At 34.1% G+C, this 12230-nt stretch overlaps 1 protein-coding gene across 9 annotated transcripts in view; it reads left to right on the top strand.

Moving 5' to 3' along the window:
• ATP2C1 (ATPase secretory pathway Ca2+ transporting 1) overlaps positions 1 to 12119 on the top strand; it is a 62895-nt gene extending 50776 nt beyond the window's left edge. For all 9 annotated transcript variants that reach the window (XM_002196382.7, XM_030265072.4, XM_041714491.2 and 6 more), the window contains 10 exons: positions 499 to 669; positions 1650 to 1747; positions 3314 to 3364; positions 4164 to 4330; positions 5915 to 5983; positions 7647 to 7763; positions 8591 to 8738; positions 9338 to 9433; positions 10211 to 10352; positions 11286 to 12119. In XM_002196382.7, the coding sequence (XP_002196418.4) occupies positions 499 to 669; positions 1650 to 1747; positions 3314 to 3364; positions 4164 to 4330; positions 5915 to 5983; positions 7647 to 7763; positions 8591 to 8738; positions 9338 to 9433; positions 10211 to 10352; positions 11286 to 11422 (1196 nt within the window). In that variant the 3' untranslated portion in view covers positions 11423 to 12119. The remainder of the gene's footprint in view (positions 1 to 498; positions 670 to 1649; positions 1748 to 3313; positions 3365 to 4163; positions 4331 to 5914; positions 5984 to 7646; positions 7764 to 8590; positions 8739 to 9337; positions 9434 to 10210; positions 10353 to 11285) is intronic.
• The last annotated feature ends 111 nt before the right edge of the window (positions 12120 to 12230 follow it).

Here is a 12230-nt window from a genome sequence, read left to right on the forward strand (position 1 = left end):
GACATTTAAATATATTTGAATTAAGACTTCTACTTGGAAAGACATTCCAGAAAATACTCAGCATGTACTCAATGAAATCTGCCTCTCAAAAGGTTAAAAAAAAAAAACCAAAAAAAACCCAACAAACTAAAGTAGAAAATAAATATGTTAACTGATCTTCCCTTTCATCGTAATGCATAAAAGAAAAATGCACAGAGAAATCACAAAGCTTGATGGGGTTCTCTTTCCACAAAGTCAAAATATAAACACTTTCAGATGAGAATAGATAGGAAAGTTATCTTTCAAGCTTGGCTGTTTGGTAAGGAGTTCTTTAGAAGACAAGAGTGTACATAAGTAGGCTATTGTGAATGCTCAGCATTGCTACTACCAAGGTTTAAAATAAAAGAAAATATCAATTCCAGCCCTTTGCTTTATGCTGGCCTGTTAGAAACAGTTGTTTTAAATGCTGATGTAAACATTAATTTCAAATCTTAACATTTTTATTTCTTTTTCTTAAAGTTCTGGCCTTAGCTTCTGGTCCTGAGTTAGGACAGCTGACTTTTTTGGGCCTTGTGGGAATAATTGATCCCCCGCGGACTGGTGTAAAAGAAGCTGTTACTACACTCATCACCTCAGGAGTTGCAATAAAAATGGTTACTGGAGATTCACAGGAAACTGCAGTTGCCATTGGTATGAATAGTTCACTTCCTTTCCAATTTTCTTGTTTTCTGCTTAGCTAATTGTTAGAAGTGTGTATATTAAGTCTTTAACATTTGTCAGTTCTGTATTTTGGATTAATTTCTAGCACAGCGGAACTAGCAGGGAAAAAGACCCAAAAAACCCATGACCCTAGCCTGAAGTGATACTTTGGTTTCAGCTTGAATAGCAGCTTTTCCAGTGATTTTGTCTGCTTGAAACTGTGTTTTTCATGTTGTTTACTTATTACGTATGCTTATTTCTGGTTCTTACTGTCATATCACCACCAGCATCCTGTCTACCCTCAGCTTTAGGTGCCTGTCTCTGACAGCAGGGATGGACTAAAAGAGCCAGTGACAAGGAATAATGATGTATGGCACTTCAGTGCTGTCTAGTACAGTTTTGTCCATATAACTAAGTTTGAAGCTTAAATATTATTAATAAATATATAAACAAACTATTTAACTTCTTTTTACAATACAATGCATTAAAGAACAAGCACTTTAGCCAGAATAAGAATTCTTTACAAACAGGATGATGAACAGTTGAGTGTGCACAAGAAGAGTATACCCCCAAACTCAGAATATTTTATCAGAGATTTTTTCTTTCCCTTGTCTCCCTCATGTTATTTTTGATTTTCGGTTGGGTTATTTCTGAACTGTAAATTTTTTGAGAGGACTGCACTCCTCTTTTTGTTTAGGACACCTGACAGAATCAACTACAGACCTTTACACCTAAAAAGACTAAGCAAATATCTGATTTAGGATAGACTTTGTAGCATATTGTTGTTACTCAAGAGTTCATCTAATTTACTCCAACATACTGAATCAATAATGTAGGAAGATGTTCTGCTCTGGGTATTTAAAATCTGAAATGCTGCAGAAAATATTAGGATTAGAAAAAAAAAAAGAAGGATACTTAATGTCTTAAAATGTTAAATTACTATAATAAGGTTTTTTATGATTTTTTTACAGCTAGTCGACTAGGATTGTATTCCAAAAATTCACAGGCAATTTCTGGAGAAGAGATAGATGATTTGGATATTCAGCAGCTTTCTCAAATAACACCAAAGGTTTGTTTTGATGTACTACTTACCGAATGTGGCAAAGGATACATTTACATATTGAGAAATGCTTTTCTTCCTGTGACAAGCTAAAATGTAATTTCAGAGTGACAAATAATATTGTTCTAATAAGTATCTTTTGGTCTGACATATGACCAATATGAAAATCTATTTCTTTCGACTTACACTGTTATCTTTTTAGATATACAAAGATAAATATAAAGAATAAATTACTTCTGTCTCTTTTAATGATTCAGGGTTTTTTTATCTTTAATTTTCATTTTGTCACCTCTTAGTGAACATAGCCTTTTTGTATTAGTAGGCCATTTTATTTCTGAGCAACTCAGTTCTTTTATATAATCTTAGAATCTGCATGTTCAGACAGTCCATTATTTTGTAATTTGTAAGACATGTCTATGTTTTTAATGATTTTGATTGATCTGAGGTCACTAGTTGGGAGCTTTGAAAGGGTCTATGTACTAAGTTACTGCATAATACTTTTTAGTTATTAAATAACTAAATGGATTAACCAGTGTCCAGGTTATGAATGTCAAGACATAATCAAATGCAACAAAGGTTCAGGTTTAGCTATGTTGCAAAATTCTTGCATCAAAATGCTGCTCTGTTTGCAAAGGACTGAAAAATTAGACTGCAGCATGTTTGAGTCTGGTGTAAGCAAGCCAAAAGCCAATACTTGCAATCAAGAAATGTGCATGTCAGCTTTCTGTCTTTTCTTAGTGGCTCACAGAAACTGGGAAAAGCAAGAATTGTGTGGCAAATAGTAATTTTTGGTTTATGTGGTAATATGTGTTCTTAAGGGCTGTCCACATTAAATAACTGAAATAGGTACAAATTTATTTACATGTGTTTGACCTTTGACTCAATTGCTTTTCTAGGTGTTTGCTTAAAATCTTACTAGGAATTAAAATCAACCAATAAGATTGATAGCTGTATAGAGTCTAAACTGATTGGTGGGAAATCTAGCTCTTTGTCAGGCATCTTGAAAAGGAAAAATGCTAACTGTATGGAGATTATGGAAAACTAAATTCCACATGCTCAAATTTCAATTTACAGAGAAGTCCAGAGACCAAGAAAAATCTGAAAATTGGTCCTTCCAAGTTAGAATTTTTAATTCTCTTTACAAGTTCAATTGTTAATAATATGCTATAAAGTAGTAAAACTGAAATATCCTGAGTAGCTTGTTACTTGTGCTGACAAGGAAAAAGGATGTTGATTGTAGAGTCAGCACCACAATTGCCTGCATGAATGTAGTCAGGAAGGCCAGCAGCAAGCCATTATATCTCAGCTGCTTCATTATTTTAGAAGGCTTTTAAATTGTACATTCCTTCTTGAAATAAGTAGCCCTAACTTTGTTTACAATAACACATTTTGAATCTTCTCTAAAATTAGTGATTTCATTCAATGAAAAACAAAGCTCACTGGTGCTTCAGCTTAAGAGCTAACAAGGATACTGTTGGCCTTTGATTGTATTTTTTACCCTCTACCTTAAGAGAATCCAATGCAATTCTTTACATATCTGAAATTTTCACCACTACTTTATTACTCTTTTGATAGGTTGCAGTATTCTACAGAGCCAGTCCCCGACATAAATTGAAAATTATAAAGGTACGTCTTACAAAGGCTCAAATGCTGGACTGTTGCTGTGGGTATTGCCTATGCTGCCTTTAAACTATAATGCTACACTAACTATACTATACACTAAACTATAGTGCTACAGTGTGTCAAGATGAAATCAGATATGCATCTGATTTGGCAGTGAAGTGTACTTGAAAATATTACCTAGAAAAATGCATAGTGCCCACAAGGAATAGGTGGCTAACACTGTGCTTTCTTCTAAGTAGGGAGCTGGGCATTGATTCAGATTTTGTGTCATGTTGCAGTTGAATTGACTAGGAGCTTGAAAGAACCATATTTCTGATACTTGTCAGATGAGATAAAAGGGAATGAATTTCAAGCCATGTCTGTGGCAATGCCTCTATTCAGAAGTTAACAAAAGAAGGTAGCAAAGAAGGAGGGACTCGGTGTAACAGTTGGAAAAATCAGAAAAGTAACAATAAGAAGAAGTCAAAACACTGAGACCATAGGGATGCATGCAAGACTTATAAGAAGGTGATAATGGTAATATGGAAATACAATATCTTCTATCTTTCTCTAGAGTTTTTTTCTTTCCCATAAAGGAAAATTTTATATACCCTAGCTTTAAAATTTATGCTGTCTGTATATACGAAAGGAAGTTTAACCCAAAATCTTGTAGAACAGAAGCAGCTGTTTTTTCCTGTAGAACATTAGAGTTCAACTATAAGAAATGGGGGAGGGGGAGCAGTGACACAAACCTTGTATCTAGAATAATTTTATAGGATGTGTTATTTCAATCCCTGATTTAAGTTCTTTTCCCTCTCTTTAGTCCCTGCAAAATAATGGTGCTGTGGTAGCTATGACAGGAGATGGAGTGAATGATGCTGTTGCTTTGAAGGCTGCAGATATTGGTGTAGCCATGGGACAAACTGGAACAGATGTTTGTAAAGAGGCAGCAGATATGATCCTCGTGGATGATGATTTTCAGACAATAATGTAGGTGGCCTTTATGTACATATCTTGTACTTTAATATAGTTTATATATAGTTTTATATACTTTTATATTGCTTTAATAAGATGTTGCCTGGGTTAAACAAATAGAAGTTTTCCTGAACTTGTAAATGAACTTGTAGCTGCTGTAAATGAGTTTTCTGCTCAGTCAGGAGTATTAGCCTGTTTGGAAACATAACTGAGGTGAAATTGTGAGTCTGTTAGTGGTTACTAAATTTCATTTAATTTTGTACTTCAGAAGCATAAAACTAAGGAAAAAATAACTGCATTCTACTCAAGATTATGTAGATCTCCGTTTGTTTTCAACTATTAAATGTGATAATTTCAGAAAAGGAAAAAATATTGATTATTTAGATACCACAGGTGAAAATAGGTTATTAGTGTCTGGTAACCAGCTGTTTGTGCTTGTTCGTTTTTGGTTGGTGTATTTCAAAAAGAGCTTAGGTAAACTTTTCCTCTTTTGACTGTAATTCATCTGACTTTTGAAGGTAGTTATTGTTGACAGAGCTGAACTGCTGTCTGGTAAAATAGCCTTCATTTTGAAATTATGCATCAATCCCAGAACACTTCACTTCCCAAAGTATGACATTTAACCCTTGGAAAGAAGTGAAATGAAGAAGTACAGTATAAGAAAATCTACCTATGTAGCACTATGTCAGAAGATGATCTAAGGTTGTCACATTAATTCAGCCAACAGAAATGTGCTGTTATGCAAAAACATAACAGAGGAGGGAATAATTTTAACATAGGCAGAAGAGTATGTAGGAAGGACATCTGTAGTAAGAACCTTACATGGACTTGGTGAGGTTTTTGCTGGACTGTGTTATCCAGTTTTGCTCACTTCATCAGGAGAGTTCTCAATAGGAGAGAGAGAAGTGTGGTGAATGCTAAGGAAAAAAAAAGAAGTATGAACTTCCATAGTTTTATGTATTTTCCCCACCCTTTTAATTATGTTTAAACTACTGAAGGAATGCTGTTTAAGTACTGGGGGAGTGTAAGAAAAAAAATCAGTTTTATTTGCAGAAAAGCAGGCTTGATTTGGGTACCAGAAAATCCTTTCTCACTGCAGTAATTGTGATAGTGTGATAGGCAAGTTTTGACATGCTAGGGGTTGTGAAGATGGTCTGTACATATTTCATTCTGGTACAGGAAGAATACATGGCTCTATAAAGCCATGCTGTATTTCTGGGGTTTTTTAAACATGTGTGTGTGGTGGGGAGTTACTGGGTTTTTGGGTTTTGTTGTTTTGTTTTTCTTTAATTATCTGACTTGATTTAGATCAAAGATGGTGGTGAATTTTGAACATAGAGGAAATCTTACTCTAATAATTATATTTTCAAAGTTAAACATGCGTAAAAAATAACTTGTGATTATTCACAATCAAAGAATAGTTTGAGTTCTTATAGTCAAGTTAAAAAACAATGACTGCCAAAGTTAAAAGAGCCTCAACTCCATTTGTTTCTTGCTGGTTTTATTGCTGCTTAAATTAATACTTTTTTTAGGTTTTTTAAGCTTTTTTTGGCAGTAGGTTCACTTGTCTTGTAATGTAATGTTTGTTTTTAATTGCAGGTCTGCAATTGAAGAGGGTAAAGGAATTTATAATAATATAAAAAATTTTGTTAGATTTCAACTGAGCACGTAAGTTTAAAAAGCTGTTAGTATCAGAAATTTCTTGTGAATGAATCAAAGCATGAAGCAGAGGCATAAATTCATGTTAATAATGTAAATTTCAAGTAGAATGCTGATGCATGGTGCTTTTGAGTTTTCACTATTTTGTGTTTGGTGGCTTGTTTTATTTTTAAAGCCACAGAAGATAGTGCAATAAACAGTGACATGTAAGTTTGTCACAGATCTTCCTGTTGAGATGTGTAAAGTCAGTTACTGAAGGGATAATGAGAAACAGCAGAGCTGCCTTTGAGTCCCTGTTTAAATGAGAAGCTGGTAGTCAGTCCCTCCTTAACCAGTACATGTATTCAAAGGGAGGAAACCAGGGAATCAGGGGGTTAGTTTTTCTGAAATCCATGTACTGGCTTGTGAAATGAGCTAACTATATGAAGCTGATTTTGTTTTCTTGCACATAAGGATTCATGTGCTAGCTACATAATGTGTATGTAGGACAAGAGGACAAGAGTTTATTAAGCCTTAGTTTCAAATTTTTTGTGAGTTTATCTTATTTGATCTGGACTCAGGGACATGTTTTTTCTCTTCATCATGTCATTCATGTACTTTTTTGAAGCTGACCACATTTCAGAGTGGTCAGAAGTTAAAAAAAACCCAAAAACAACCAAACTAAAACTTCAAATAAAACAAACCCAAAAAAGCCCCACAAAAAAGCCCAACCCAGAAACAACAAATACTACCCCAAAAAAACCCCTCCAGAAAATCACAAAATTCACAACAAAACCCAGAAAAGATCAATTTGTTTACCTGCATAAATACTCTTAAGAGGTGACATATGCTTTCAGTCTTACCAAGTGTCCTGTCTAGTCTTACCAAGACTGGACTGGGAATCTGCTGCTGAAAAATAACTAATCACAGATGTTCTAAGAAAGTGTGCTTACCTATTTTTGATGAATCCCTTTGTTTTTTTCCTGTCCCTCTTTGCAGGGAGAGCATAACAGGGTTTAGTACAGTGCTAAATTTGGAATTATTGTAAGCCTTAATTTCTTCTTGGTTATGAAACCTCTTAATCTTGCACTGAGAGCAGTTAGTGCATACTTGTTTACGGAGGTTTCTAATGCCAAGCTTGCAGCCAGCTAATCTTTTTTCAGCCTTGGGCCTGGCCTTCTCATCTTGCTAGTAATAAGGAGTGGTTGTAGGTATTTTAAAGGAGCTTGAGTAGTATCTTGCCTTGACTGACAAGGCAAACCAGGGACAGGTGCAGAGTGAGTTTGTTTACATCAGGAGTGGAAAAGCAGTTTATTTTTCAATACCATATTTCGAAATTCCACTTATGGCACAAGAAAAAGTATAGGACTCAGTTCCTCATAAAAAAATGAATTATGTGATGGTGAATGATAATTCTGAAATGTTACCTAAAAGTTTGGGAGGTTTTAAAATGCAAATTTGCTATCTTTTTATTGCCAGAACAATGCTGTTTTAAATACTGGTTGTGTCAGAATGAGTATTTGAAAGGATTTCATGCTCTGCCTTTAAAGTTCTACTTAACATCAGTCGTGATTCACACTGTCAAAATATGTATCTACTCGTAAACAATTGAAGTGTTGATTACAAAGCAGTTATCAGTGGATCTTCAGAAATGTTCAATGCTGACAGTTGTAAAAATGGATTCTTTCAACAGGAGTATAGCAGCACTGACTTTAATCTCACTGGCTACATTAATGAACTTTCCTAATCCTCTCAATGCCATGCAGATCTTATGGATCAATATTATTATGGATGGACCTCCAGCTCAAAGGTAAGTAATTACTCTTAACTCTGTTAGGTTCTGTAGTCCTTTTATTTCAGCAAGGGAAATGGTTGCTCATAAAGGAAACTGTGAAGTGTTAAATGTCTGTGAGATGTTTCAGAAATAGCAAACTTTTCTCTACAACTCCCTGAAAGGTGGATGTAGTTAGGTGAGGGTTGGTATCTTTCTCCAGACAGCAACTGACAGCACGAGAGGACACAGCCTTAAGCTGCACTGAGGATTGGATATTAGGAAAACCTTTTTTTTCATGGAAAGAATGATAAAATACTGGAATTGTCTGCCCAGGGAGGTGGTGGAGTCACCATCCCTGGATGTGTTTAAGAAAAGATCAGATGTGGCACTCGCTGCCATGGTTTAGTTGAGGTGTCAGGGCATGAGTTGGACTTGATGATTTTGAAGGTCTCTTCCAATCCAGTGATTCTGTGTGAAATTTCTCTGTGAACTTCAATGTTTGCAGTATGTTTCTGTGTTAATTCTATTAAGTTTGCTTTCATGTCTAGTTATGTGGGGGCTTCAATGTTTGCAGTATGTTTCTGTGTTAATTCTATTAAGTTTGCTTTCATGTCTAGTTATGTGGGGGCAGCAAGGATACCTAAAGATTCATGGATATGCCCATGAAACTTGCATGCAGGGTTCTGGCTTCGCGATGGGTTTTTCCTCTGACTCTCTACTGCAAGTAGATGGTGGAGTGAGAGTTAGTGAGGAAGTAGCATTAAATCCTCTTTTTTTTCAACTCAGAAAATCTATTTCTTAAGTTAGAAGCAGTGAATTAATTTTATGATGATAAAAATGAAAAATGTTCTTTTAATTGTAAGCCTTGGGGTGGAACCTGTGGATAAAGATATTATTCAAAAACCTCCAAGAAATCTGAAGGACAGCATTCTGACCAAAAACCTAATTGTTAAAATACTGGTTTCATCAATAATTATCGTCTGTGGAACACTGTTCGTCTTCTGGAGAGAGGTATGACAAAAGTGCAAAACTTAGAGCAGTAACAACATAATTTAAAAGAAATCCTTTTTATACCAGCAATTGAAATTCAGAGTTAATATGAACTTAGTAGTGAGTTTTGGCCATGCTTATTTAATACTAGAATAGAGAGGAAGATTTTCAAAACAGTTGTTGAAAAGTGAAATACAGTTTTATTCCCCAGTCTCTATTTTAACATAGACTTTTTCAGGTTCCAAATCTACTTTGGAAGCTTTGCCCATAGAAAGTAATTATGTAAATCTTCTAACCAGATTTTGTTTTCCCTGTAGAGAAAAATGTGGGAACGTTTGGTAGTGCATCATAGAATTCCTGCTATTCCATGTGCTTTTATAAATACTGGTCAGGAGTCTTCATTTAATCATAGCTTGGAATTACAAACTTTTATAAACTACAAGTGTGTAATATTTGCCATATGATTTAATAAATTAGCTTGGGATAAACAAGTTACTTTTGCTTTTATTTCCTAACTAGTAAAACTTATTTTAGAATTATTGTAATAATTTTGTTTAATTTACTTTAATTGTGGAGGGTTTAAAGCATACTAAAGCCATTTCATTTTATTTTGTTGGCAGTTAAGAGACAATGTTATAACACCACGAGATACAACCATGACTTTCACCTGTTTTGTATTTTTTGATATGTTCAATGCTTTGAGTTCTAGATCTCAGGTATGTGATTCATATTGTCCATTTACACAGTATTAACATGATAATCAGAGTTTTCTTTGAGGGAAGATCTTGCTGTGTTTGTTTCAGGTATTTTCCTGCAGATTTACTTCACATCTGGTATTAAGCTCAGATTTTCATGTATTTACTAGGTAGGATTTCTTAAATTACAAATAAGTTGATTACTTAATTTGTTTAAACTGGTGGTGTCCTAACAAAAGCAAGAAAGTTGTTATTAAGAGGTGAAGTGTGATGGTCCTTTGTATTGCTGTGATTGTTTTTTCTCTTCCTGGAAATTCTGTCAGTTCAGCTGCCTTACCAGAATGTGAAATTTCTTGAAGGCCTTAGCTTTTATATTTTGTAATCCTAAACCCATAGTCCAAGGAAAATTTCTGAAACTGTTCTGTACTTTTTATCTGTGTATATTTTTTCATTTTAAGGAAACAAGTCTGAAATTTTGTGATAGTGTACATTACTACATTTAGTGTAATTTGCAGTCTTATCTGTTATGGTATAGTGTCGGGGTAACCTTTTTCTGATGAACTGTACTTGTGGGATAGTGGGATCAATATACAAGTTGTTGACTATGAAGACAAGACTTGTAATCTATTTACCAGGGAGAAAATGCAATTAGCCTGTTCAAGAACTTGTTCCGGATTGTCTAAGAAGTCAACAGTAATATTTTATATTTTTCTAAAAATTTGGATGAAAAGAAATTGTATTTTCTTGTCTAGATAAATAAGATTACATGTACCTTGTAACATATTATTGTTTTTACAGACAAAGTCTGTGTTTGAGATTGGACTTTGCAGTAACAAAATGTTCTGCTATGCTGTCCTTGGATCTATAATGGGGCAGTTATTGGTCATTTACTTTCCTCCACTTCAGAAGGTTTTCCAAACAGAGAGCCTGAGTATCTTGGGTAAGAACAGTTCCTTTTTGAAAACTGTGCATTAAGGATTAATTTATAAATGTGGTGGGTGGTGGTTCTGTAAGAGCACTTTCTGGTGTTTGCATGCAACAGGAATGTAATAAGGAATGAAATAAATAAGCCTGATGATACTTTTTGTTTTGTGGGTAGGGTTTTTGGGGGATTTTGTTTTATTGATTGGTTTTTAGTTTTTTGAATCATTCTAGATGTTTTCTTTGGGAACCATTATTTAAATGTATATGGTACATAATTGATCAGTGTGTTCTTAAATTTTTATAAAGGTGTTTATTTATTTGGGAGTTTTTAATATAAATTTTGTTGCAGGCAAAATTCTTGAATTTGTAGGTTTCTGAGCATTGTTAATTTAACTAGTTCACAACTTTTTTCTCTAAATTTAAACACCTTATTTAGAAATCCTGATCTTTAATATTGATTGGATTGTCATAGGGTAAATAAACAGGAGGACTTTAAAAAGATATAGACACATAATGCTGTTGGCCTCATTAAGACTTAGTTTTATTACTTCTGTAGTTTTCTGGAGTTAAGTGATTGTAATGAAATACATGTATTTATTGTAGCACAATTTCTGATGTTATTAATATTATTTTTCAGAATTTAATTATATTGTATGTATTGTAGCACAATTTTTGATGTTATTAATATTATTTTTCAGAAATTAGTTAATTATATTGCTGAAAATGTTTATGAAATCCTTTAAAAGCTTTTAATATATTGTGCGTAGTTACGATTTGTGTATAAACCATGTTTGTTAATCTTCTGTGCCTGCAAAAGATTGAATCTTGCTTAATTTCTCCTGAACTTTGCCAATGATTTGGAGAAAATTTGAAAGTCTTGTAAGTCTCGTTCTAAGTCTCCCCTCAGCCTTAAATAGCAATTTTAAAGAAGGCTAATTATCTCTTCCAGATTTACTGTTTCTTCTGGGACTCACTTCCTCTGTGTGCATAGTGACTGAGCTAATAAAGAAGTTTGAAAGAAGCAAGGAAAAGATCCAGAAACGTGGAAGTTCTTCTTCATCAACTTCGTCTTTTCTTGATGTATGATGCATATTGCATTCTTGTGTTTGAAAACTTAGCGATTGCTGTCTAAAGATGTTGGAGAAAGCAAAACACTATCTGGAGGATAAAAGAAATCCTGAGGGCTTTTGACAAGTCCTTTGTTTCACTGGCTAATGATGAACTTCATGTTTCAAGACTGTTTAGAATTTAACTTCCAGCTGTGGAAGTAACAAATGAAATTATGCAACTTTGGTAACATTTTTCCTCAAACATGAATTTACTTTTAAGATTGAATGGTATTGGTGGGGGGGGAGGGGGCAGGGGTTAATTTAAAGAAAGATCTAAGCCCAAGTCCCATTTTCTGCACTTAAAAGATATAACTGTGTAAAATCCTTCTCTTAGATATAAATATTTTAGTTTGTTTTTATTTAAAACATTGTACTATTCTACTTTTATGGTGATGGGACTTTGCTACTAATACAAGGATAAAAATATTTCAGAGGCATTCCACTGGGTTTAGAGTCTGTCACAAGAGTGCCATATTCTAGCTACTGTATTTATTTACTTTATCCTGCAATGTGTAAGCGGCTCAAGTACCTTGTGCTACAGTTTTTTTGTATCCCAAGTTTGGTTTTTTTTTTGCACAGGATGTGACCGCTGTCGGATCACTGTTTTTCTTTTCTTTTTCTGTGATTGAAAAGCCTATACTGCAATTTTAAGTAAATGTTTGCTTTTCTTATAAGTGTGTTGTCTCTTTGTTTTAAAAGAAGATGGCATTTACATGAAGTGAACGAGCTTGTTCTGATGTGATTGCAGGTAAAGGCTTTGTTTCATGCCTTGTTCCATATTGACT

This window comes from Taeniopygia guttata, chromosome 2 (assembly GCF_048771995.1).
Source record: "Taeniopygia guttata chromosome 2, bTaeGut7.mat, whole genome shotgun sequence".
NCBI lineage: Eukaryota > Metazoa > Chordata > Aves > Passeriformes > Estrildidae > Taeniopygia > Taeniopygia guttata.